The 23,963-nt window shown below is 42.1% G+C and overlaps 1 protein-coding gene across 2 annotated transcripts in view; it reads right to left on the reverse strand.

Moving 5' to 3' along the window:
* Positions 1-23,963, reverse strand: part of AK5 (adenylate kinase 5) — a 296,002-nt gene that overhangs the window by 55,157 nt on the left and 216,882 nt on the right. For both annotated transcript variants that reach the window (XM_032155547.2, XM_032155548.3), the window contains exons 9-10: positions 23,640-23,682; positions 20,643-20,687 (exon numbers count right to left, since the gene is read on the reverse strand). In XM_032155547.2, the coding sequence (XP_032011438.1) occupies positions 20,643-20,687; positions 23,640-23,682 (88 nt within the window). The remainder of the gene's footprint in view (positions 1-20,642; positions 20,688-23,639; positions 23,683-23,963) is intronic.

A 23,963-nucleotide genomic window follows, 5' to 3' on the forward strand; every position in this document is an offset into this window, starting at 1 on the left:
ATCTTCTCCTGCCTGTTCCAAGAACTTGATGCTGTCTTTTTTGTCCATATGAAATATATTTCTCTCGGTTGGCATCTTTTCTTCTGTCTAACATCGGCTCGGTTCTCCCTAGTCCAAATGAAAATATTTCTACCATTGCGTGTGTCCTCTGAGTTATCTTTGTATTCTTTTTCTTTCTTTTCTTTTCTTTTTTTAGCAGCGGAAAACTGCCTGTTTCCATTTCCTCTTCATTTATTGACTCCCTACCCTCTTGGAAACTATCTCATACCTCATCACACTCTGAAATTGCTCTTTTATAGTTCAGCAGCGATTGCATATTTGTCCTATTACTTGTTGGCTTGCTTCTAGTCTTTGATACCTTTGACTCTGTAACACCAACGACCAACATCTCAAAATTCTCTCTTTCTCTGGCCTCTAGCATACACAGTTTGCTCACGCTCTCTTCCTTTCTTTGCCAGGCTGAAGCTCGCAGAGGGCAGAAACCACTTCACTTAGGCTGGCAGCCCCACAGAACCTGGCCCAGTGTCACAGACAATTGTTAACAAGAGCCAGTGTCCAGGAGCCTGTGGCCCCACAAAAATGACAACCCTGCTCCTTTCACATAAAAGGATCACTGGACCCAAGGGCTTGAGTTCCAGGTTCACACCTCAGGCCATTCTCCATCTGGCTAGATGACTTTGATCAAATCACATATCTGCTTTGAGCTTCAACCTCTTCAGTTACAAAATGGGGGTGGTCACAATACCTGTTGGTTGTGAGGACAAAATAATGCATGTGAATCTCTTGGATCGGTAGCTGGCAAAGTGAAACACACAATAAGCATCATAATTATTATCTGCAAAATGAGGCAGCTACTGTTGGTGACGTATAAAGTCTTTCTAACTCTAACTTACTCCCAGTAAAATTCCATGAGCTTACGAAGGTTGGACACAGCAGTTTTATTCCTGGTACTGTTTTAACACCTTTAAAGGTGCATAGTCTTCCCAGTTACAGCTTGTGAGAGGATCAAATATCTTTTGCAAATCAAATTATCTTATTTCTAATCTTCATATTTTAGAAATCTGTCATATTTCTGCCTGTTGAAATATTTCTTTCTCCCTAAATGAAAATAGGTCCCTATGTTGGGTTAAGTTTTTGTGACCGAATGACTCTTTTTCTGAGAAAAACTATTATGCCATCAGATCATGAACTGACTGTGCCCTAAGAATGATCCTCAACCAGTCTGGGCCCATAGGTCAACTGAAACCTTCTCCATCCGGGAAGAGTTGCATCACTGCCGAGCTTCAGCAGGCTGTTGCTGGGAACTGACACTCTCGGACCGAAAACAATTGAGATAAACAGATCTTTATCCTCAAAGACAACATCTTTATTAGTTCTGAAATGCACTGATTGCTTCAGGTTATTTGGTGAATATGTGGAAATATGCCAGGGTCAGCTGAGGGTTATATGGATAAACTTTAAATGGGTCTGGGAATGTCTTGATAGCAGAAACCATGCCTTATTTATCAGTGCCTGTGTATAGTATATCAATGAATGAATGATGGACTATCTGTGAACTTCACAGAGGCAACCCTGTACATGACAATAAAGTCAATTAGGGGACCTTGGCTCTTGACCACTCCTGCTTTGGACTAGTCGAATGATTCTGGGAGAGTCACTTTGCTTCTCTGGGTGCTAGCTTCTCTGTTTGTAAAGTGAAGAAGCTGAATTAAATGAGTGGCTTCCTGTGTTAGACTGTATTACTTTCTTAAATATTCCAGCTTTCCTTCCATAGTGCTTCTCCCTGTGCCTGTGAAAGGGTTACTCATCCCCACCTTCTTTTTTTTTTTTGAGATGGAGTCTCGCTCTGTCGCCCAGGCTGGAGTGCAATGGCATGATCTTGGTTCACTGCAACCTCCGCCACCAGGGTTCAAGTGATTCTCCTGCCTCAGCCTCCCGAGTAGCTGGGATTACAGGCACCCACCACCATGCCTGGCTGTTTTTTGTATTTTTAGTAGAGATGGGGTTTTGCCACGTTGGCCAGGCTGGTCTTGAACTCCTGACCTCAGGTGATCCACCCACCTCAGCCTCCCAAAGTGCTGGTATTACAGGCGAGAGCCACCGTGCCCAGCCTGCCCCAAACTTCTTGAAGTTAAGAGTTCCAAGGGACTTGCTTTGGTCAACGAAATGTGGGCAGAGGCGGATGTGTACCGGTTTTGAGCAGAGGTTTTTACGCCCAGCACATGGTGTGCCAGGTCTTTTCCCTTTGCCATGAGACTGGTAATGTTTCGGCTAATAAGGGCTCCATCGGCATGGTTACCAGAGTGAAGCTGGGGAGTTGTTTGGAAAAATTCCTGAATTAGCAGATCTGTACATCTCTGGGCTGAGGCTTGGGAACTTATAGTTTTAGAAAATTCCCCAGGGAAAGTGTACAGCCATCTGCAATTTACTTTGAAGTGTACAAGAAAAAGAGATGTATTGATGGACGAATAGAGGGACAGATACATAACAAGACAAGATATACAGGTTGGAGCACTCCTTATCTGAAATGCTTGGGATCAGAAGTGTTTTATATTTTAATTTTTTTTATTCTGGGATACTTGCATTATACTTACTAGCTGAGCATCTCAAATCCTAAAATTCAAAATCCCAAATGCTCCAATGAGCAGTTCCTTTGAGCATTACGTTGGTATGCAAAAAGATTAGGACTTTGGAACGTTTTGGATTTTGGATTTTTGGATTAGGGAAACTCAGCTTGTAGTAAGATGTTAATTGAAGACTCTAGGTGGTGGGTATACATGTGTTCACTGTAATATTCTTTCAGCCTTGCTGTATGTTTGAAATATTTTCGTAATAAAAAAGGATAATTCCCCAGGTGATTCTGATGATTAGCCTGATTTGGAACTTCTAGATTAGATAATCTAAGGAAGGCAATTTGCTGTGAACTCCCCAATGTCACTGCAGGAAGTCTTTGTTGATTTTTCTTTTTATATTTACAACATAATAATGCCAAGATATTGGTTCTATCATGAATGAACAATTATTATGATGGTTAATAAAAATCCTTATTGCCTTATCAAAATCAGGGCCATACCTCTCTCTTGCAGATGAGGGGAATTTTTGGTTTTCTCAGCATAAAGCTGGAGAGAATAGTAGGGGAACTGTGGCCTATTTTGCACCAATGGTATAGTTGAGAGACCAAATATGTTTGAGAAGTCATTGCAGACTATTCAGATAAAAGTCACAATACTTTTGGCTTGATATTTTATCTAATAAATATCTGTTTTATGTGTTCTATTTGTAATTATTTAATTCTTACAACAGCTATTTGAAACAGGTGCTGTTTGTGATCCTGTAACAGATGAAGAAACCGTGCCAAGGGCCAACTGTGTCCTGGTACCACTAAACTCTACAGCCTCTCATATGTGGGGCACTTCTGGCCTGTCTTTCTGGAAATCAGACAGACCTCCTTTGGGAAATGCACTGCACAGCCTGAAGTTGACTGGAATGGTCACTGGGAGCTGGGCTTTCATCATGGCCCCATCAGGTGGCCAGATAAAATACAGGACACCTAGTCAAATCCTGCATGAGACTTAGACTAAATGCCATGCCACTGTTTATCTAAAATTCAAATCTAACTATGGCTCTTGTATTTTTATGTGTTAAATCTGGCAACTCTATCAGGCCCCATCATTTTTTTTTTTTTTTTTTTTTGAGACTGAGTCTCAGTCTCTTACCCAGGCTGGAGTGCAGTGGCGTGATCTTGGCTCACTGCAGCCTCTGCCTTCTGGGTTCAAGCGATCTCCTGACTCAGCGTCCAGAATAGCTGGGATTACAGGCTTGTGCCATCACGCCCATCTAATTGTTGTATTTTTAGTAGGGATGGGGATTCGCCATCTTGGCCAGGCTGGTCTCGAACTCCTGGCCTCAAGTGATCTGCCCGCCTTGGCCTCCCAGAATGCTAGGATTACAGGCGTGAGCCACCGTGCCTGGTCCTCTTATTAACAATGAATAGTAGATTTTAGGTATGTGATTTCATCTATGTTCTAACTAACACTCTATGATTTTACGATTCATTCAGCCAACACCCACCATAGCCACAGCGAGATGTGAAATCTCTCATTAGTCAAGACTGTGAAACCAAATGCCATGACTCCAGCTCTTACATGGACAGAAAATGAGGAAGGTTCAGGTCTCAGGTGAGACGAAAGGGCAGATACCGTTCCTGGTGCCTGTTGGTGGTGGTTCTGAAATGTTTTTACCCCAAGAGGCTGGTGAGCTCCTACAGCTCACAGGACCCTAACCCCATCTTTTTTTTTTTTTTTTAAAGCCAAATCCACTTTTCCTGGATTTTCCAGGAGGAGGCCTACATTAGACTCTGTCATGGAAACATGATATCTACTTTCTCCTTCTTTGTAAAAAATTAAACCTCATGATTTTTATTGTGGGCACAAGGCTATCTGAAATATGGACTACATTTACCAGCCTCCCTTGCAGGTAGAAGTGTCTTCCTGACCAATGAGATGTCAGTGGAACTGGTGAATGCAACTTCCAGGCAGTGTCTTTAAAGGGAAGAAGCAAGTTCTTCTGCCCCATTTCCTCTTTCCTTTTTAATGGGCTTAGGACATAAGGGCTGGAGCTTCAGCAACCATTTTGGGACATGAGATAACTGTGGAGAAGCCACACAAAGGAGCAGAAAAATATAGGGAACCTGAGTCTCTGAGGCCATAGCATGTCACACCACTGCTATGACTGCTTGTACCTAAAATTTACATAAAATAAATTTCTACCTTGTTTAACTGCAGTTATTTTTAAAAAAACTTTCAGCCAAACAAAATCCTGATTCAGAGTTCCAAGAGGGGCAATTGTTATTAGTTATCTATTGTTAATAGGATAGTGAATATCCTGACACTCGAAGTACTGAAATCAAGACTAGACAGTTATCTGTCAGTGATGTTCAAGACTCACTTCCAGACTTGATTAGGGAATTAAGCTACACTAACGTCTCTTTGAGCTCTGTGCTCCTCCTGCCAAACAGGAGTGAGTGAAATAGGCACAGTCTCTGATTTTATGCTATCTAGTGATGTTGTGCAGTGCTGGGGCTAATATTTCAGTTCAGGATTCTTTCTTCTTTGGAGAAGACTAGAAGACGAGGGCTCTGATTTTGTTCGATCTGAGCTACTACTTTAAATGTGAACCTTTTCTATATTTGCATCCTCCCACCTTACATTCATGGACAGTATTAAAAGAAAAAAGTAAAAGGAGAAGGTGTAATGTCCAGTCATGGGCTGCATAACCACATTTCGCTCAATGATGAACTGCATAGAGGATGATCCCATGATATTATACTACACTGTATTTTTACTGTGTCTTTTCTATGTTTAAATACACAAATACTTACTGTGGTGTTACTATGTATTTATACTACTCGTTATGGTAACACGCTGTATGGGTTTGTAGCCTGGGAGCAATAGGCTATACCATATAGCCTAGGTGCATAGTAGGCTACACCGTCTAGGTCTGTGTGAGTACACACTAGGATGTTCTCATAACGAGGAAATTGCCTGACGAGGCATTCCTCGGAACACAGCCCCGTTGTTAAGTGATGCATGACTGTATATGGGAGAATTCGTGGAGGGCAGTTGTCCTCCTGGTGTTTCCTTGCCTGCCCTGCTCACCAGCTCTGGACTGGTCTTCAGTCAACATCACATTCATGCATCCAGGCCTTTCAAAGTTTGGCCCATCTCCTTCCCGTTCCTGGGCTCCGAGGGGCACATCCCTACTGCTGTGATTGGCTCCTAACTTGGAATCTCCCTGCTTGCAACCCCTCTCTCCTCAGCCCTCTCTCAAACTTAGGGAATCCCACCCATTCTTTGAGACTCCCCTTGGTTCTCAGCTTTTCTAGAAGAGGCGCCAACCATTGTGCTTTCTTTGTCCTCTCATCTCTGGTAACCTTCACCGAATGGCTCCTTTTCAGTTAATTCTACACTGCCCTGTATGGGCTCTGAAGTCTTCATAAGCATGAATTCTGGCTTCTGAACAGATTATAGGTTCTGTGATGGGTGGGAACATAAAAAAAACAACAACAAAAAACGAACTTCACTGTACTTACTTATCACAACAATGATGGATAATTCAGCCTTTGCTTGTTCTTTTTTTTTTTTTTTTTTTGTGAGACGGAGTCTCGCTCTGTTGCCCAGGCTGGAGTGCAGTGGTGCAATCTCGGCTCACTGCAACCTCTGCCTCCTAGGTTCAAGAGATTCTCCTGCCTCAGCCTCCTGAGTAGCTGGGATTATAGGCACCCACCACACCTGGCTAATTTTTTAATACTTTTAGTAGAGATGGGGTTTCACCATGTTGCTCAGGCTGATCTCGAACTCCTGACCTCAGGTGATCTGCCTGCCTCGGCCTCCTAAAGTGCTGGGATTACAGGAGTGAGCCACTGTGCCTTGCCTTCTTTTGTCTTTAATGGACACTTTGTCAACACGTCAACTCCAGTACACACTCCATTCTTTGAAGGATGGTGACATTCGGGACATGTATCATCAATGTAATTGTTATTTGTTTTGTATTTTGACTTTGCTTCCTCATGGTGCCAGCTACCTAATGGTGGACTAGAACCTGAGTCTAATACGGAAACCATGTGCTACTTTACTAAGCCACATTTACCAAAAGCTGTATCTCTTTTTTTGGTTCTATTTATTTTGTGGGAAGGGGCCATAAAGACTTTACAGACTCCACATTGATCCTTCAGGAACAGAGGAAGAGTTTCTTAGTTATGGTTGGTTCTTAAAAATAGCCATGCCTCGTTGTTTTACCTCAAACCTCTGTTCTTATCATTATGGCTCTGAGATGGTTATTACTGGAAGACAGATTAGTACATTTGCTTCTGATAATGGGTCTGTATTAGTCACACCTGAGTTTGAGGAACTTGGGGGGAAGTAACTTAATCTGAGCTTTCATCATTTTCCACTAGATTCCATTCCATTCCATTCCATTCCATTCATTCATTCTAAAGACATATACTGAATGCCTACTAAATGCCAGGCATCCTGATAGGTGCTGCAGAAGCAAACAAAAAAAAAAAAAAAAAAAAAAAAAAAAAAAAAAAAAAAAAAAAAAAAAAAAAAAAAAAAAAAAGAAAGAAAAAGGAAAAAAGGCATGGTCTCTGTCATCTAGGAGATTTAGTAAAGGTCACCCTCCAGTCAACTGGCTATCACTGCCTTCTAGCAAATCGTCCTCTGAAGGGGTGCCCAAGGGGTCTCTCTCGGAGTCTGCTGGCTGGCCTCGGCCAGGTTTCTCACTGCTGAACATTCTCTTCCTTTCTCAACAGCAGATGTTGGAATGAGAGGCAGTCTCAGTGCTTGTCTCAACGGCTCCACCCAGACCATGCTGAGGACTTCCAAAAAAACCAGTGTGTTCTGCCTGTGGCTCTTCCCCACCAGCTTTCCCTGCATTGACTACAAGAGTTAGTCCAAACAGGGTCATACGTAACCAGCCCAAACAGGTTCAATGCACTTTACACCAAGGTCGCTGGGCTGGTGGTGATGGGTGGATGCGTGGCAGTAATGCGTGATCCACTTCCTAGTTGAAGGCATTCCCTGCAGCCTGGCAGAACCAGGAGGAACATCTTCAGAGTCAGTGCCTCAGACAAATATGAGAAAAAATATCACCTGAGTCTTAGGAACAAAAGTCACAGTAAAGCAAAACAGCTACACTCTGTTACAAGTGGAAAGAGTCCTTTTTTGCCTTAACCACCTGATGGTTGGTTTAAATATGTTTTCATTTGCAGCTAAGAAAACATTCAGACTTCTGGTTCAGAGGAGCCTGGAGCAAGTTGGAAAGGAAATACTTTGTGAATGTTACATTTGGAGGGCCAAAATAGTCACTGATTCCTTAATCACTGGCTTGTTACTCTGCTTCATTCTTCAAGGCAAAAAATGATCTCCTACGGTAAAATGGTCTCCTACAAGGCTGGGTTGTTGTAAACAACTGCAAGAATGTGTCAGCTAGAGGAAATGGCAGCATATAGGCAAGTTTAAGCCCAGGGCTTCAGAGACACATTCTCATTTCAACTGATTGATCTCAGCCAACTACAGCTGGTTGTACGTGAAACACCACTTAACAGCTCAGTCCCTTAGGGAGTGTTTAATTTTAACAAGAAATGTTGAGGAAGAGACATTGAGGAAACAAACAGGAATTTAACTTCTAAACTTCTGTTATGGTTTCCTCATCTTGTTCCTTTCCTTGTTCCAATTCACTTCTGAACCCATCCTCACCGTCCTTTTCTCAAGATTCTCTCCCTCTCATTGGATGTCTCCCCTCACTCTGCATAGAGTATCTACAGTGACAGCTAATGTTTGTATTCACTAGGAGCCCTGCTGCACGTGCTAACTCATTTCACTCTCCCATCAACCCCATGACCTAGGTACGATCAATACTTCCACATGACAGGTGAAGAAACTGAGGAACAGTGAGTGTAAGGATGATGCCCAAGGTCACACAGCTGTACATGTAGGAGCGACACTTGAACTCATGTAGTGTTGCTTTTGACTAGAGCCTGTAATGCCTCCCTCTTTATACAAATGAGCTTGAGTCTCTCGTTTTAAAAATATTCCACCCTGAATATTCCCTTTCCTTTAAACAGTCTTAACTCTTTCAGAGTCAACTTTCTTGAAAGTGTAGTCTGTACAGATCCCCATTTACTTACCTCCTGGCCACCCGTAACCCTCTGGCTTTACCCCTTCCCGTTCCTCTGGAACTGCTGTCACCAGTCACCAATAACTCACCTGTTGCCAAACCCCACAGACAATTTTCATTATACTTTAGTGAACCTTTCCCAGAAGAAAGTTTTCCCCCCTTTCCTGCTGTGATGCCACTTGCTCTAGATATCCCACCTTCCTCCCTGTGCTCTTCTCCTCTGGCTCTGGCAGGGCTCTTGGGAAGGTTTCAGGTCTTAGCTCTCTTCCAGCCTCACCCTCCCTAAGTTCACTGGGTGACTTCTTGCACACACATGGCTTCACATCTGTGTCTATAGCCAGAACTTGTATTTTTGGTGTCAGCTGTGAAAAATCTCTTGTTTAATGTACATCACTGCTTGGATGTCCCATAAGCATCTCAATCTTAAGATGTTTAAAACTGGCCAGGTGCAGTGGCTCGTGCCTGTAATCCCAGTGCTTTGGGAGACCAAGGCAGGTGGATGGCTTGAGCCCAAGAGTTCAAAACCAGCCTGGGCAACATGGTGAAACCCTCTCTCTACCAAAAATACGAAAAATAAGCCGGGCGTGGTGGTGCATGCCTGTAGTCTCAGCTACTCCGGAGGCTGAGGTGGGAGGATCACCTGAACTTGGGAAGTCGAGGCTGCAGTGAGCCATGATTGCGCCACTGCACTTCAGCCTGGGTGAAAAAGGCTGGCAACAACAACAAACAAAAAAGTTTAAAACTGAACTCATCTGTCTCTCAAAATCTATTTCTTCTGCAAATTCCTTCTCTTTGCATGGCACTTCTGTGTCTGGAATCGGTTCCTTACAGTGGGTTCTTGGTCTCACTGACTTCAAGAATGAAGCCGCAGACCCTCGTGGTGACTGTTACAGTTCTTAAAGATGGTGTGTCCGGAGTTTGTTCCTTCACATGTTCAGATGTGTCCAGAGTTTCTTCCTTCCGGTGGGTTCGTGGTCTCGCTTGACTTCAGGAGTGAAGCTGCAGACCTTCGCAGTGAGTGTTGCAGCTCTTAAAGGTGGCGCATCCGGAGTTGTTTGTTCCTCCCAGTGGGTTCATGGTCTTGGGGACTTCAGGAGTGAAGCCGCAGACCTTCACAGTGAGTGTTACAGCTCTTAAAAGTGGCACGTCCGGAGTTGTTTGTTCCTCCTGGTGGGTTCGTGGTCTCGCTAACTTCAGGAGTGAAGCCGCCAGTGAGTGTTACAGCTCATAAAGGTAATGCAGACCCAAAGAGTGATCAGCAGCAGCAAAATTTATTGGGAAGCGCAAAAGAACAAAGCTTCCACAGCATGGAAGGCGACCCCAGTAGTTTGCTGCTGCTGGCTTGGGTGGCCAGCTTTTATTCCCTTATTTGTCCCTGCCCACATCTTGCTGATTGGTCCATTTTACAGAGTGCTGATTGGTCCATTTTACAGAATGCTGATTGGTCCATTTTACAGAGTGCTGATTGGTCCATTTTACAGAATGCCGACTGGTGCATTTTTACAGAGTGCTGATTGGTGCGTTTACAATCCTTTAGCTGGACACAGAGTGCTGATTGGTGCATTTACAATCCTTTAGCTAGACACAGAGCACTGATTGGTGCATTTACAATCCTTTGGCTAGACACAAAAGTTCTCCAAATCCCCACCCAACCCAGAAGCCCAGCTGGCTTCACCTCTCACTTCCATCCATGTGGCTGTCTAAACCAGCTGCTTCTGAGACATGCTCAGGTCCTTTCATTCACCTGTTCCCACAATGGACCTTTATGGTCCATTGATTCTGCCTCCTAAATCTCTTGGATCTGCTTTTCTTTTTTCACCTCAACTGTCTCCTTTTTCCTTACCTGAATGACCATTCTGATGACCTTGGCTGACCTCCTGCTGAAGCCTAGGCTTCCTGTCCTGGTTGCCAGAGTGCTCCGTCTGAAGTTGGAAGCTGACAATGTGTCACTGAGTAAAAGCCTTCATGGCGTCTCGCTGCCACAGGGTGAAGTTCATACTACCTCTCCTGGGATCACAGTCTCTCATGACCCAGATTTTGCCTTGTCTTCAGCTCTGCTCTTACCACTTCCCATCCATCTCATCTCTGAGGCTCCCTCCTGCACAAACCTTTCCCTCAGTCCTTGCCTTAGGCTCACCCCCACTTTCTTCCCACTTAGCACTTGGCCAATTCCTTTTCTTCTTTTGGACTCAGCTCTGACTTCCTCTCTCAACTCTGATCCCTACTTCAGTCTTGCTCCCATTGCCTGCGCCTCTGCCATTGCGTGTGCCAAGCTGCGCTATTTGTTGGCTTCCTCCCTACAACATGAGCTCCTTTAGACTGGGGAGCCTTGCCTTTCATCTTTGTATCCTTAGGCTGCCATTTTGCTGATATATAGTAGAAACTCAGTAAATGTGTCAAATGAACTAACAAAATTCACCCAAAGCCATATATACCTAATGGATGAATGTACTATAGCAGAGAGAGAATATCTTTATCATGTGGGGAGTTTAAGCACCCCCCTTTAAGTCTATATATCTGCTTGTGTAGGATTTTTCCCCTCCACCTCCATACTAGGCCACTGTTTGAGATCAGTTTACAGGGGAGCTACTCCATCCCACTCACAGAGAAAATCTCAGCATGACCAGGTTCCCTCGGACCCACCCAGCATCACACGCTCAAACACTTGCTGATTGCTGCCAATGGCCCTCAGTAGTTTTGGCAATGCTCACAAAACAGGTGCCTATGCTATTTCTTTATGGCAAAAGACATAGCATAAATTCTGAAATCATGGTACTTTCAGTGATGGTTTAGGGTACTTTTATGGGTTCAAATTGTTTCCTGTTTTGAAGTTAAAATGGAATTTTACATACTTGAGAGAAACACGGCTGGAGTAGACAGAGGTCTTTGTCATTAATATTCACTTGCTATCGTATTTGACCTTTGTTTTCAGACATCAATAGCTAGATACATAGGAGCAAAGTAAAACAGAAAATGGCAGTACTTATTCACATGATTATGGCAAACCTCTCTCACCCACTATATTCCCACAACTTCACCTACATTTTGGTTTCCTTGCTTTTACAGACACTTTTAGAGCATGGACTTTGATGTCTGAGAAACTTGGGTCTGAGTCTCAATTCTGTCACTTATTAACTGTGTAACCCTGGGAAAGCTATTCAACCTTTTTGAGCCTTGATTTCTTCAATTTCTTCCCTGTAAAATGGGGAAGAATATGAGTGCTGATGACTGGTGTGAGGATTAAATAAGATACTGCATATGGGGGCCGGGTGCGGTGGCTCACGCCTGTAATCCCAGCACTTTGGGAGGCCGAAGTGGGCAGATCACGAGGTCAGGATATCGGGACCATCCTGGCTAACATGGTGAAACCCCACCTCTACTAAAAATACAAAAAAATTAGCCGGGTGTGGTGACGGGTGCCTGTAGTCCCAGCTACTCGGGAGGCTGAGGCAGGAGAATGGCGTGAACCTGGGAGGCGGAGCTTGTAGTGAGTTGAGATAGAGCCACTGCACTCCAGCCTGGGCAACAGAGCAAGACTCCGTCTCAAAAAAAAAAAAAAAGATACTGCATATGAAGACAGCACAGTATCTGGAACACAGTAGGTCACCAGTATATGTTAGTTTTAATCTTGCTATTAGGTAATTAAAATGAATATTTTAGGCTAGAGGATGGGGTATTTGACTTATTTAATTGCCTTCATGCTTCACTTCCTTGGGCTATGTCTCTGTTGTACAAGTTTCCAATTAAGAGAACAGTTAACAATGTGTTAACTTGTTAGTCGCTCAAATTTGGAGTTGACAGAGATTTTGTTATTTTAAAAGAAATCCAGAGGAGATAAGGGGTTGGCCCAAGGATACACAGAACTTGGATACAAACACAAGACTTTGGGTATTCTCTCCTCTCCAGTGCTGGGGCCTGCTAGATCCTGCAGCATCTGCTACTGTCCCCTGATCATTCAGAGTGGCTCTCTAAACAAGCAAAAGAGGCTTTCAGTGAGTCAGCCTGGAGATGTCCCTTAACTCAACTGCTAATCAATAAGCAGGATAACACAGATAAGGAACATTGGCCATTTCCTTGAATACACTTGGCCTTTAGTGAACAGGCCAAATACCTAAAACTTCATCAGGTGACTCAGCTGATGAATTAACAGTGCTTCCAAAAAGATTTCAACCAATGACTAGGGACACAATGAGTATGAGGCCTCCATTCCCTTTACTGGTAACCTCATGTACTTGGGCTCTTTTCTGTTTGGCAGTAATTTGCCCTTCTAGATGAGTCCTAAATTCCTGCCATGTCATGCAGTGTTGCGAGGACTGTTTTATGTCTTTCTGAATTTCACGGTTCTTTGAGCATAGTAAGCCCTTGATAAAGGCTTATTAATTTGCTTTGATTAAACAAAGAATGCATTGCATTCTAGTTCAACATTACTTACAGCCTTTTTGTAGTGAAAAGGTTTGTGTCATTAAGTAGGTTCACTGTCACCACAAAATGCCCACATTTCTCCAACATTAGAAAGATATCTCATTAGTTGGTAAATGCATTTGAGGCTCCCTTGGAAAGTAGTCCAGTGTCTCTTTTTCTTTACTCTCCCATCCTGAATGGCCTGGACTTTGAAAATACAGGTGTCGGGCCTGCAAGAGTGTGAAAGAGGCCCCTGGTGTCTGCATCCCTTCAGGAGAGAAAGAACTGTGGAGATCTGGTGCCTGTGTTTGAAGCTGGAACAGTGCTCCAGTTGGGCCAGGCCAAAGGCTAGAGAGTCAGATGGCAACTTATTTTCTAGGTGACCCCAGCTGTATGTGTCAAGGTTCTCCAGAGAAACAGAAGCGACAGGATGTATATATCCCGTTGCTTATTATTCCCATCAAAAGCCCATATATACATATGGGCCCATTATGAGAATTGGTTCACTCCATTATGGAGGCCAAGGAGTTCCATAATAGGCCTTCTATAAGCAGAGGAACGGGGAAGGTGGGGGGCTGTAGTTCAGTCTGAGTCCAAAGGCCTGAGAACCTGGGGGTGCTGCTGGTGTCCAAGGGCAGGAGAAAATGGATGACCCAACTCCAGAAGAGAGAGAGCAAATTCATCTTTCCTCCGCCTTCTTGTTCTAGCTGAGCCAGAACAGATTGGATGGTGCCCACACACATTGGTGAGGGTGGATCTTCCTTACTCAGTCCACTGATTCAAATGCCAATCTCTTCTGGAAATACCTTCACAGACACAGCCAGAAATAATGCTCCACCAGCTAGCTGTGTATCCCTTAACCCAGTCAAGTTGAAGCCTAAAATTAACCATCGCACCCGCCCCTAGCTCATGAGCTGCCCGATTTCACTTCAGAGTGGAAACTCAATCAAATCCTGTCTGGGTTTTCTTAGTCCAATCCAGTGATTTCTGATAACCTTGATAATCCAGTTCAAAGTTCAGTCTCCATGTCAGGGCCATTCTCCCACCTTGCAGGTTTTCTTTGCCCTCCCTTCAGTTCTCGTTCTTCCTGGTACTGTTGCTCCCCTGGGCTGTACCCCCTCCACCTTCCATCCAGCCCCCTGCTTTGGGACCTCCTGCTACAGTCCTCTTTGTCTTCTTCTGACAAGTGCACAGGCTTTCCTTTTAGTTACCCCTTGCACTACTGAGCACAGAGAAACACTCGGAACTTTTTCCAGGCCTACAGGAGCCCAGAGAAACAGGGCTTTCAGCAGATGCACTATTTTCCCCCTGACCTCTTCCTCACATTTGTGAGGTTATTTGCTTGGAAAGGCACAAGGAACTTTTTCCCTTTGAGATCCCTAAGTGCTAAATCTGGGGTTTCTCTCTGTCCTACGTACGTGCTCAACACACCCACCCCAACCCCCAAGTAACCCCACGGTGGTGGTTCTCAAATTGTGGTCCACAGACATTAGAGGTCCCCTATATTCATTATAACACTAAGAGGTTATTAGCATTTCGGAGGAGGTGCAGAAGCAATGGTTGTAAACCTGTGGTGCACGGCAGCGGTGTTATTAGTCCTGCTGTACTAGTCGTGTGCTTCACTACCATGTACTCGCAGTAAAAAACAGAGAAAAGAAAGAAAATACCAATGTTACATAAGAATGCCCTTGATGAAGCAGTAAAAAAGACACATTTAATTTTTACCCTTAAGCACACATCATTTTAATATTTTGTGTGACAAAATGGGAAATACGCATAAGGCTCTTTAGCACACCTATGGTTTTTGCTTTTGTTTTGGGAAAAGCACTTGTGTGATTATTTAAGTAGCTGAATCAGTTGCTTTTAAAAGTGAACACTATATCTACTTTCTGAAAGAGCATCTAACAAACAAACTGTGTTTTTTTTTTCAGATTTGAGTATCTGGCAGAAATTTTCTTGAAAATAAATAAAGCCTGTCACTTCAAGATAAAACAAAAACAACAGACAGTGTTTTTTGCCAAAATCCATGCTTTCAACCTCCAGATCCACCACTTACTATCTATCTATAAACTGAATTCCCTAATGTCTTACTTGAAAAATCAGGATAGCAATAGTGCTTACTCCAGAGGATGGGTAGGAGCATTCAATAAGATAACTTCATAAAGTGCTTTATGTAGTGTCTGGTACGTGTTAACTGCTCAATAAATGTTGACTGCTGTTACAGCCACACTGAGTTAAAATAATCCGATTTCTTTCATATTTAATTTAACCAAATACGTGGGTCAAGTCCATCAAAAGTGCTCAGTTAAGCACCAAGTAGATACTTTAAAGAATCAACTCATGGCCGAGCATGGTGGCTCATGCCTGTAATCCCAGCACTTTGGGAGGCCACGGCGGGCGGATCACGAGGTCAGGAGTTCGAGACCAGCCTGGCCAACATGGTGAAACCCCGTCTCTACCAAAAACACAAAAATTAGCCGGGCGTGGTGGCGGGTGGCTGTAATCCCAGCTACTCGGGAGGTTGAGTCAGGAGAATCACTTGAAAGCAGAAGGTGGAGGTTGCCATGAGCTGAGAAAGCACCACTACACTCCAGCCTGGGAGAAAGAGCGAAACACCGTCTCAAAAAAAAAAAAAAAATTCAATTCATGCTTTTTAATAATAAGGCAATAATGAAATGGCAACATGGCTATAATGAAATAGTGCCAGGCATTGCAATATTAAGTTTTAAGCAAAAATTCTTATTTCTCCAGTTTTCCTTAGGAAAATAGATAGGACTATTTTTGCAGTGGTTTAAAACGCACAAATTAACATAAAATATTGCCAAAATACCTCCCAAAGCTCATTACTTAAAATAGTTTATCACAGCACCAATGCCAATGTACACTAGGCCACCTGTGTCCCTGACACATTGAAAGCTATGGCCTTTGAATGATGTCTTGATCGTTATGTCATTAACATCATACCTCACTTGAAAAGTCAGACGTGTTTCCCAAATTGGAGCACTTCTACCCAAGGTTTGGATATAAATTGGCAGGAATTTAGATTATGTCACATTTTGGGCATAGGCAGGCAATGAAAAATGGAGAAGGGAAAAAGAAGCCAAAATAAATGGGCTTATAGCAAAATAATGATCAAGAGATTAAAAAAAAAAGAAAAAAGGGAAGAAATGTACCAGAAAAGGCTGTGAAAAACTGTAGGAACCTGTTAGTGGGACATAATGAGGCTCTTTAAAGGATATTTCTACATTTTCCAAATGATTTTCGGTTTTCAGAAATGATTGCGTTCCTGTCTTGTATTTCAGCACAGGTTCTTATACCTTGTATGTGAACAACTGAAGTCCATAGAATCTTCTTCAATCCTTTCGATCATCTGGTCCTACCCTGTGGGATCCCTTCTTTGTTTTTTGAAAGGTATTTCTTTATAAACAGCTACTGAGCTGCTTTCTTCGGGAAGAAGAATGTATAGTCACACAGTATTCAAAGGGTCGACTGGGTCCATCCCTGCCACCTTCCCCTTTGGTGCAGATGGTACACTTGCCCTGAACGTGGTTTCTACTCAGATGACCATCAGTGCTATCACCTGCTCCCACCTGTGACTACTGCCCTGCTAATGAGCAAGAAACAGCACCAGCTCAGGGGAAAAGTTGCTTTTGCTTGTTCTCAGCTTCGTGGAGAAAGGAGCGTCTGATTAGGCTCCTAATTAACATGAAAACCATCCCGCAAGAAACAGCCACAGCAGCAACAGGCTGCTTGTCAGTTCTAGGCCAGGAATTCCAATTGCAATTTTGGTTGTTATGGAAACAGACCACACTGCTTCTTAAAGAATTCATTATTCCAACAAATATTTGTTGTTCTAGTCATTAAGTAGTACCCAAATGAATGATGTAGACACAAGGGAAGAGGAGCGCAGAGGAGGAAGGCTGGTGATTACAGCAGAGTTCTCAGGGAGCTAGAACTTAACCCTGACCTTGGGGCATGATTAACAGCAGAGAAGACATTTCAAGTGAAAGGGCTGGCAAAGTGCGACAAGCTCAAGCGATAATAAAGATGCAGGTGTGGCTGGAGCCAAAGATTGACATGGGAGTGTGGTGGGAAATGGGAAAGACCAGAAGGCCAGTCTAAGAAGTCTGGACCTTTCTGTGGACAAACAGGATCTAATGGATATGTTAAAACAGGGGAAGAATGCTTTAGGCATATTAATTTTGTCTTAAGGCAAATAGTGAGGACGTCAACCTAGACTCTGGCTAATACTGCAGCCCCAGTGTTCTTCGGGTATATGCCAAGACAATAATTGGAAAAGTGACAATTCAGTCATCTTCTCAAATAGACAAAACCACTCTGTTTCACTGAAAGTGAACTCATCAAAACAGCTATGGGTGTGTCTATGACATCTGGAATATTTTTATAAGGTTAAATTGACTTACAATAAAGCAGTCCCAAAATACCATTCTGCCACCTGTCAAGGAAGTATTTAGAACTAAGGCCTTAATTCTCAGAGTCCAGTATGTACAGTAGAGGAAGAGCAGTTATTTTCTGTATCACAGTGGCTTTTTACCTTCTATGGCCCAAACAGTAAGCTGAAATCTCTTTTACTAGAAGAGTGACTGATCAGTAAATTGAAATACAGGAGAGTTTTGTTAGATAGAAGAAAAATCTTGCTCAGCACAGCAATTCTTAGAGGGTGGTCTGTGGACCCTTGGAGGTCTCGAGCTTTGTCTAATTCCAAAGATCTTCTACTGTGCTGTTTGACCTTCTGAAGGGCACAGGACTTAGTAACAGGTGAGATCTTTAGTTATGCCTAGAGAGAGGGAAGTGGCATTTGACAATATATGTCACAGTTCAACTGTGAGTGTTAATGGATAAATCTGAAGTAATATTACTGCCAAGACAGTAACGACCACCACAAAACATACTGTATTATTTTTGGAAGCTTCTTTGGACCACATTATTAAAAACACAGATTTCTATGTGATAATAAAGGGCTCTGTGATGGTTAATACTGAGTGTGGACTTTATTGGATTGAAGGATACAAAGTATTGATCCTGGGTGTGTCTGTGAGGGTGTTGCCAAAAGGGATTAACATTTGAGTCAGTGGTCTGGGGAAGGCAGATCCACTCTTAATCTGGTGGGCACAATCTAATCAGCTGCCAGCAAATATAAAGCAGGCAGAAAAAAGTGAAAAGGAGAGACTGGCCTACCCTCTCAGCCTGCATATTTCTGCCTTGCTGGATGCTTCCTGCCCTCATACTCCAAGTTCTTCAGTTTTGGGACTCGGACTGGTTCTCCTTGCTCCTCAGCTTGCAGACAGCCTGTTGTGGGACCTTGTGATCGCATAAGTTAATACTTAACAAATTCCTATATGTATATATGTATTCTATTAGTTCTGTCCCTCTAGAGAACGCTGACTAATATAGGCTCCTACTGTGAATTCCTAGCTGTCAAGTTTAAAGGATCTCCCCTTTTCCTAACTTGGCTCCTAATATAAAAATTGAATAGAAAATATAAGACTCTGTGTATGGTCTGGATGCCAGGAAAATTGATTATTAAAACTTATGTGGAAAAGGGAATTTTAGTAATCTATAGCACAACTAATTTTCCTTTGCAATTATGACATTAGGTTACTCTTCAATAAGTGATATAAGCAATATACAGTTTTACTTTCTGAAAAAAACGCAAAATAAGTGTGGGAAGAGTCCATCCAGTTCCCACGGTTAAGGTCAGCTAGAGGTAAGCAGATGACAACTGGACATAAGGTAGGTCTCAAGAATTCCCACTGCCTGACACATACTGCTCTCTTTGCCTCCTCTCACCTCCCATTCATCCCTTCACTGGGCCCATCTCTCCTTTTATCTCCCTGCTTAAATGTTACGTTCTTAGGGAAGCCTTCCCTGGTCACCCTCTCTAAAGTAATCACCTAATTTTACTCCAAACACTTGACCCAGGTTGTTCCCTATTTCAGCTCTTTGGTTCCTTTCTAATACTTTTCAAGGTTAATGATATACCCATTATTCTCTTCATCTAAGATGGCAGCTCTGTGACTCCTCACTGCCCAGCAGGGGTCCAATATTCAATAAGCATGTGTCAGATGGTTGAATGTGTGAGACAGCTTGCATTCAGGTTAACAACCAACACAACTGAGTGGCGGAGGAGGGAGAAGCCTCGAGTGAGGAACTACAGTCAGAGACTCTGGTCTCCTCCCTGCTACCAGTTAATTGAATGACTGTGATCAGACCCCTTAACTTCTCTGGGCCTCAGTTTCCTCATCTAACAATGAGGGAAGTTTACCCAGAGATTTCCAAGGAGGCACTCTGATTTTAACTTGCAAGAGTCTAAGTTTATCTGATTATATTTCTGTAGTGTTGACAACCATTCTTTTCCCACTCACTGAGGAGGTGTGGACCTTTTCATTATTTCTGAATATAAATAGACATTTTCTGGAAAATGTACAGGTAGGTGTACTAATTTTTTGAGGCACTTGAATGATTAGAGGAAAAAGTACTAAGTTTTGAAAGGATAATATTTGTCCTTTTTTTTGTGCATTTTTAACTACTGCACAACTAGTTCCCTTTATTTCCATAAGGAAAACTGGAAATCTGGCTCTCACACACTCATTAGCTTCATAATCTTGGACAAATTCCTTAACCTTCGTGAGTCTCCTTTTTCTTGTCTATGTAATAGATATGTAATAGGAATAGACTAGGTAATGGGATTGTATAAGGATTAACTGAGATAACCGGGAGCATAGTGAGTGCTCAGAAAATGTCGGTAAACCTCAAACACATTTTCTCCCACAATTCATCCATCAATAAGTTTCACTGTACTAGAGCAAAAGCAAATTAGATAGCTTTTACTGTTTGCTGTGTAGAATCAGGATCTGGCTATTGAAGTATATTTGAACATGTGGCAATTGATGCATTCAGTTTAGAAAGGAGGGGGTCAGTGTTTAAACAGAAAAGATGTGTGTTAGATTTTAATACATGACAACCTCTTACCCTTTTAATGCACTTTGTTATTGTAGAGCTAAACTCAGAAGTTTGACATTCTTTCAAGTCCTACTTTTTCCATGCTGAAAAGATACAAATCCCAAAGCGATATAAAACTGCATACGTGAAAGAAATAACCTGCAAAACTTGGGGTACTATTTTGACCAAAAAGACTTCAAAACAGAATGAGAAATAAATAGTCTCTTTCACTACCAAATTCTTTTTTTTTTTTTTTTGACAGAGTCTTGCTCTGTCGCCCAGGCTGGAGTGCAGTGGTGTGATATCGGCTCACTGCAAGCTCCGCCTCCTGGGTTCATACCATTCTCCTGCCTCAGCCTCCTGAGTAGCTGGGACTACAGATGCCCGCCACCATGCCCGGCTAATTTTTTTTGTATTTTTAATAGAGACGGGGTTTCGCTATGTTAGCCAGGATGGTCTCGATCTCCTGACCTCGTGATCTGCCCGCCTTGGCCTCCCACGGTGCTGGGATTACAGGCGTAAACCACCGCGCCCGGCCTACTACCAAATTCTTATTATTAGCAATTGTATTGTTAGAAAATGCAAGGGCTGTTACTCACCAATCATGAAAATGATTTTACACTTTCTCAAATCTTCCATGAAACCTTTAAAATAAGAATAACTTAAGTTATTGGCAAGAAAAACTGTATTGAAGCCCTGGTTTTACTCATGTTGTATAAAAACTCAAGCCTTGTAGTTTTATTTGATAAAAAGCTTGAAGTTGAATAAATGTGTGAATAGGCTACAATTAGTAGGCACCAATGACCATTTCAGTGTTTTTGTTTGTTTGTTTTTTGAGATAGTCTCACCCTGTTGCCCAGGCTGGAGTGCAGTGGCTCGATCTTGGCTCACTGCAACCTCCACCTCTCAGGTTCAAGCCATTCTCCTGTCTCAGGCTCCTGGATAGCTGGGATTACAGGCATGCTGCCACACCTGGCTACTTTTTGTATTTTTATTAAAGAGGTGGTTTCACCGTGTTGGCCAGGCTGGTCTTGAACTCCTGGCCTCAAGTGATCCACTTGCCTTGGCCTCCCAAAGTGCTGGGATTACAGGTGTGAGCCACCGTGCCCTGCTCATTTCAGTCTTATTCTCCCACCCCGGTAATGTATTTTTATTTTAACATGCAGGATCAACTTTTGGTGGCAAAAATTTATGTCATTAAATAGCACGAATCACAAAGAAAGCTATTTTTAAAAATTACTTTTAAATCATCCTAACTATCTCAGTTTGGTGTTATTTCACATTTAAAACATTTGCTAAGCTTCCTTTATATACAGATGGTTAAAACGCAAGTGGAGTATCTGGAAAATAATATTTTAAAAAATAGTTTCGCTTAGAGCAAATAATGTTATTTTCCATTTAAGGTAGTGATATAAAATTTCCTTTTAAAATAAATGTATCTGAGTAACAGCAGTTCATAGTTTCTGTAGATAACTACTTTTGAAAGTTAGATCATTATTCTGACAGGAAACATTTTTTAGTGAAATTGGGGTAGTTCATTTATATGCATGATACCACATTTTGTAGGAATTCACAATTAGCTGAGAGAAGCCCCAACTCTACCAGAGAAAGAGAGAGTGTGGGGCATGATGAATTGGGTTGGGGACAAAGAGAGGGGAAAGAGCTGGAAACAGGATAGAAGTAAGTTTGGGATCGTTGAAACCATATGGTTTCCACAACAAAAAACAAACAAACAAAAAGAATTTTTAAATCAAATCCAGTCTCTTTACAGAATACCCCATGGTGACAGGAAACACCTTACATTGTTTGGAGTTTTCTATTAAAGGCAGATACACTGGTGTTCCTAACATGTGGGACCAGATGGTCATCTCAGGTTCTCCAGCCTGTGAGTTTACATTTACGAAGCTGAGGAACTCTGAGCCTATTTGCAATCTAGGAAAATTGCCCTGCTTATTATTGTGATTTTTTTTGGTATGACTGTATCCTATTTCAGTTTTAAAAAATAGTTGTTTTAAAATTAATGATGGTACATGACATTCATCTAATGTAGTCATTACAAATTAAGTATATAGTTTTTAATGACATAGGAACATGTTTATGTTGTGATATATACAAAACATTTGGAGATACTTACATATACATATGCATTCTCAACTATGTAAAAATAGATATATAGACAATGCATTGGTATGAAATGTACCAAAATGTTAACCATGATAATTTATAAGTCATAAGGTTTTAAATGGCTCTTATTTTATACCTTAAAAAATTTCTACAGTGAGTATGTGTTAATTTTATAACTAGAATAAAAGGGAAAATTTATTAGGCAATCAGTCATCCTCTATCCAGTTGAGACCAAGTTGATTATTTGCACTTAGCTAAGTGACAGCTAAGTTATGGCTCATATATTTGTACCTCTCCTCATGAATCACCAAGATGTCATTTGGTGACTGTGATTTTCACATTCTGCTCTTGCCATTATCATCAAATGACACTTTACCTACCACCTTGTGCTCATAGATCTGTGCAAGATTAGAGCTGGGGTTATTTAAAAAGCCAAATCACTTACTTACATGTGTTTAGAATCAATACTGTAAACATATTTCCATGACTTATATTATAACTTTTATTACAGGGTAGATATGTTAGAAGGTATTTTTACTTAGGACAATTACGAACCTTTTCTTTTTTGGATAGTCCCAAATTCACATAATCATATCTATTTTCAGTTACATGCATAGCTAGTTATGGGTGGAATTTTTACTTTTTGCAAGACTTTTTTTTTTTTTTTTAGATGTTGTCTCACTCTGTCACCAAGAGTGCAATGATGCAACCTTGGCTCACTGAAACCTCATCGTCCTGGGTTCAAGCAATTCTCCTGCCTCAGCCTCCGGAGTAGCTGGGATTACAGGTGTGCACCACCATGCCTTTCTAAATTTTTTTGTATTTTTAGTAGAGACAGGGTTTCACCATATTGGCCAGGCTGGTCTTGAATTCCTGACCTCAAGTGATCCGCCCGCCTTGACCTCCCAAAGTGCTGGGATTATAGGCGTGAGCCACTGCACCTGGCCCTTTGCAAAACTTTTAATATGACACAAATTACAAAGCAGTATAATCCTGGTGTAGGGTAGGTTGGATCCCAAAGGTACACGTGGAATAGTAACTACCACGCAGGAAAAAGATTTTTGTGTTTCAATTATGTTTAAAGAATGTTGAATTAAAGTTTAACAACTCTTTTTACTGCAGGACTTGTGGGAGCTTCGGATGCTGTTATATACTTGGCTCTTCCTGTGGGGACCTGGTATTAAGCATATTTCAAAGAAATTTGAGTAGAGCATTCTCTTTTCGCAGAGCCTCTCGGGAGTCACGTTCTCTGGGCAGTTAGGAAATGCATCACTTAGTAATGCACCCCCCTTTGGTTCTTTACATGGATGGAGGCGGGAAAGACCCAAAGAGTTCTACTCTTAATCATGCTCCCCGGCTAAGGAAAAAGTGATGCTGTTAATATTTTGTCTCTTAAGTTGATGTTTAATTAAAAAGGCATGGTCAAAGTTACTAAAATGACAAGTTTGATCTGATCAGTAAGGAAAACTCACCTCCCATAGTGTCCTCTCCAAATACATTTAACTGGTCATCACCCTGTTAAAAAAATCACAATATTAGATAATGATAATAGCAGGTACTGTGCTGAACTCCTTGGCAACACTGGCATACTCGAACTTCCAAACAACTGTAAGAGGGAGGCACTTCCAAACAATTTTATGAGGGACAACATTTTACATACGAAGACACTGAGAATTCTAAAAGTTAACTTTCCAAAGGTGACAGGGTAGTGAGGGACAGAGCTCAGAATTAAACCTGGGTCATCTGTCCTGAGTACACGCTCTCTTCTTAACCAGTACAGTATCTCACCTTTTTTT

This window comes from Hylobates moloch, unplaced genomic scaffold (genome assembly GCF_009828535.3).
Source record: "Hylobates moloch isolate HMO894 unplaced genomic scaffold, HMol_V3 SCAFFOLD_5, whole genome shotgun sequence".
Taxonomy (NCBI): Eukaryota; Metazoa; Chordata; class Mammalia; order Primates; family Hylobatidae; genus Hylobates; species Hylobates moloch.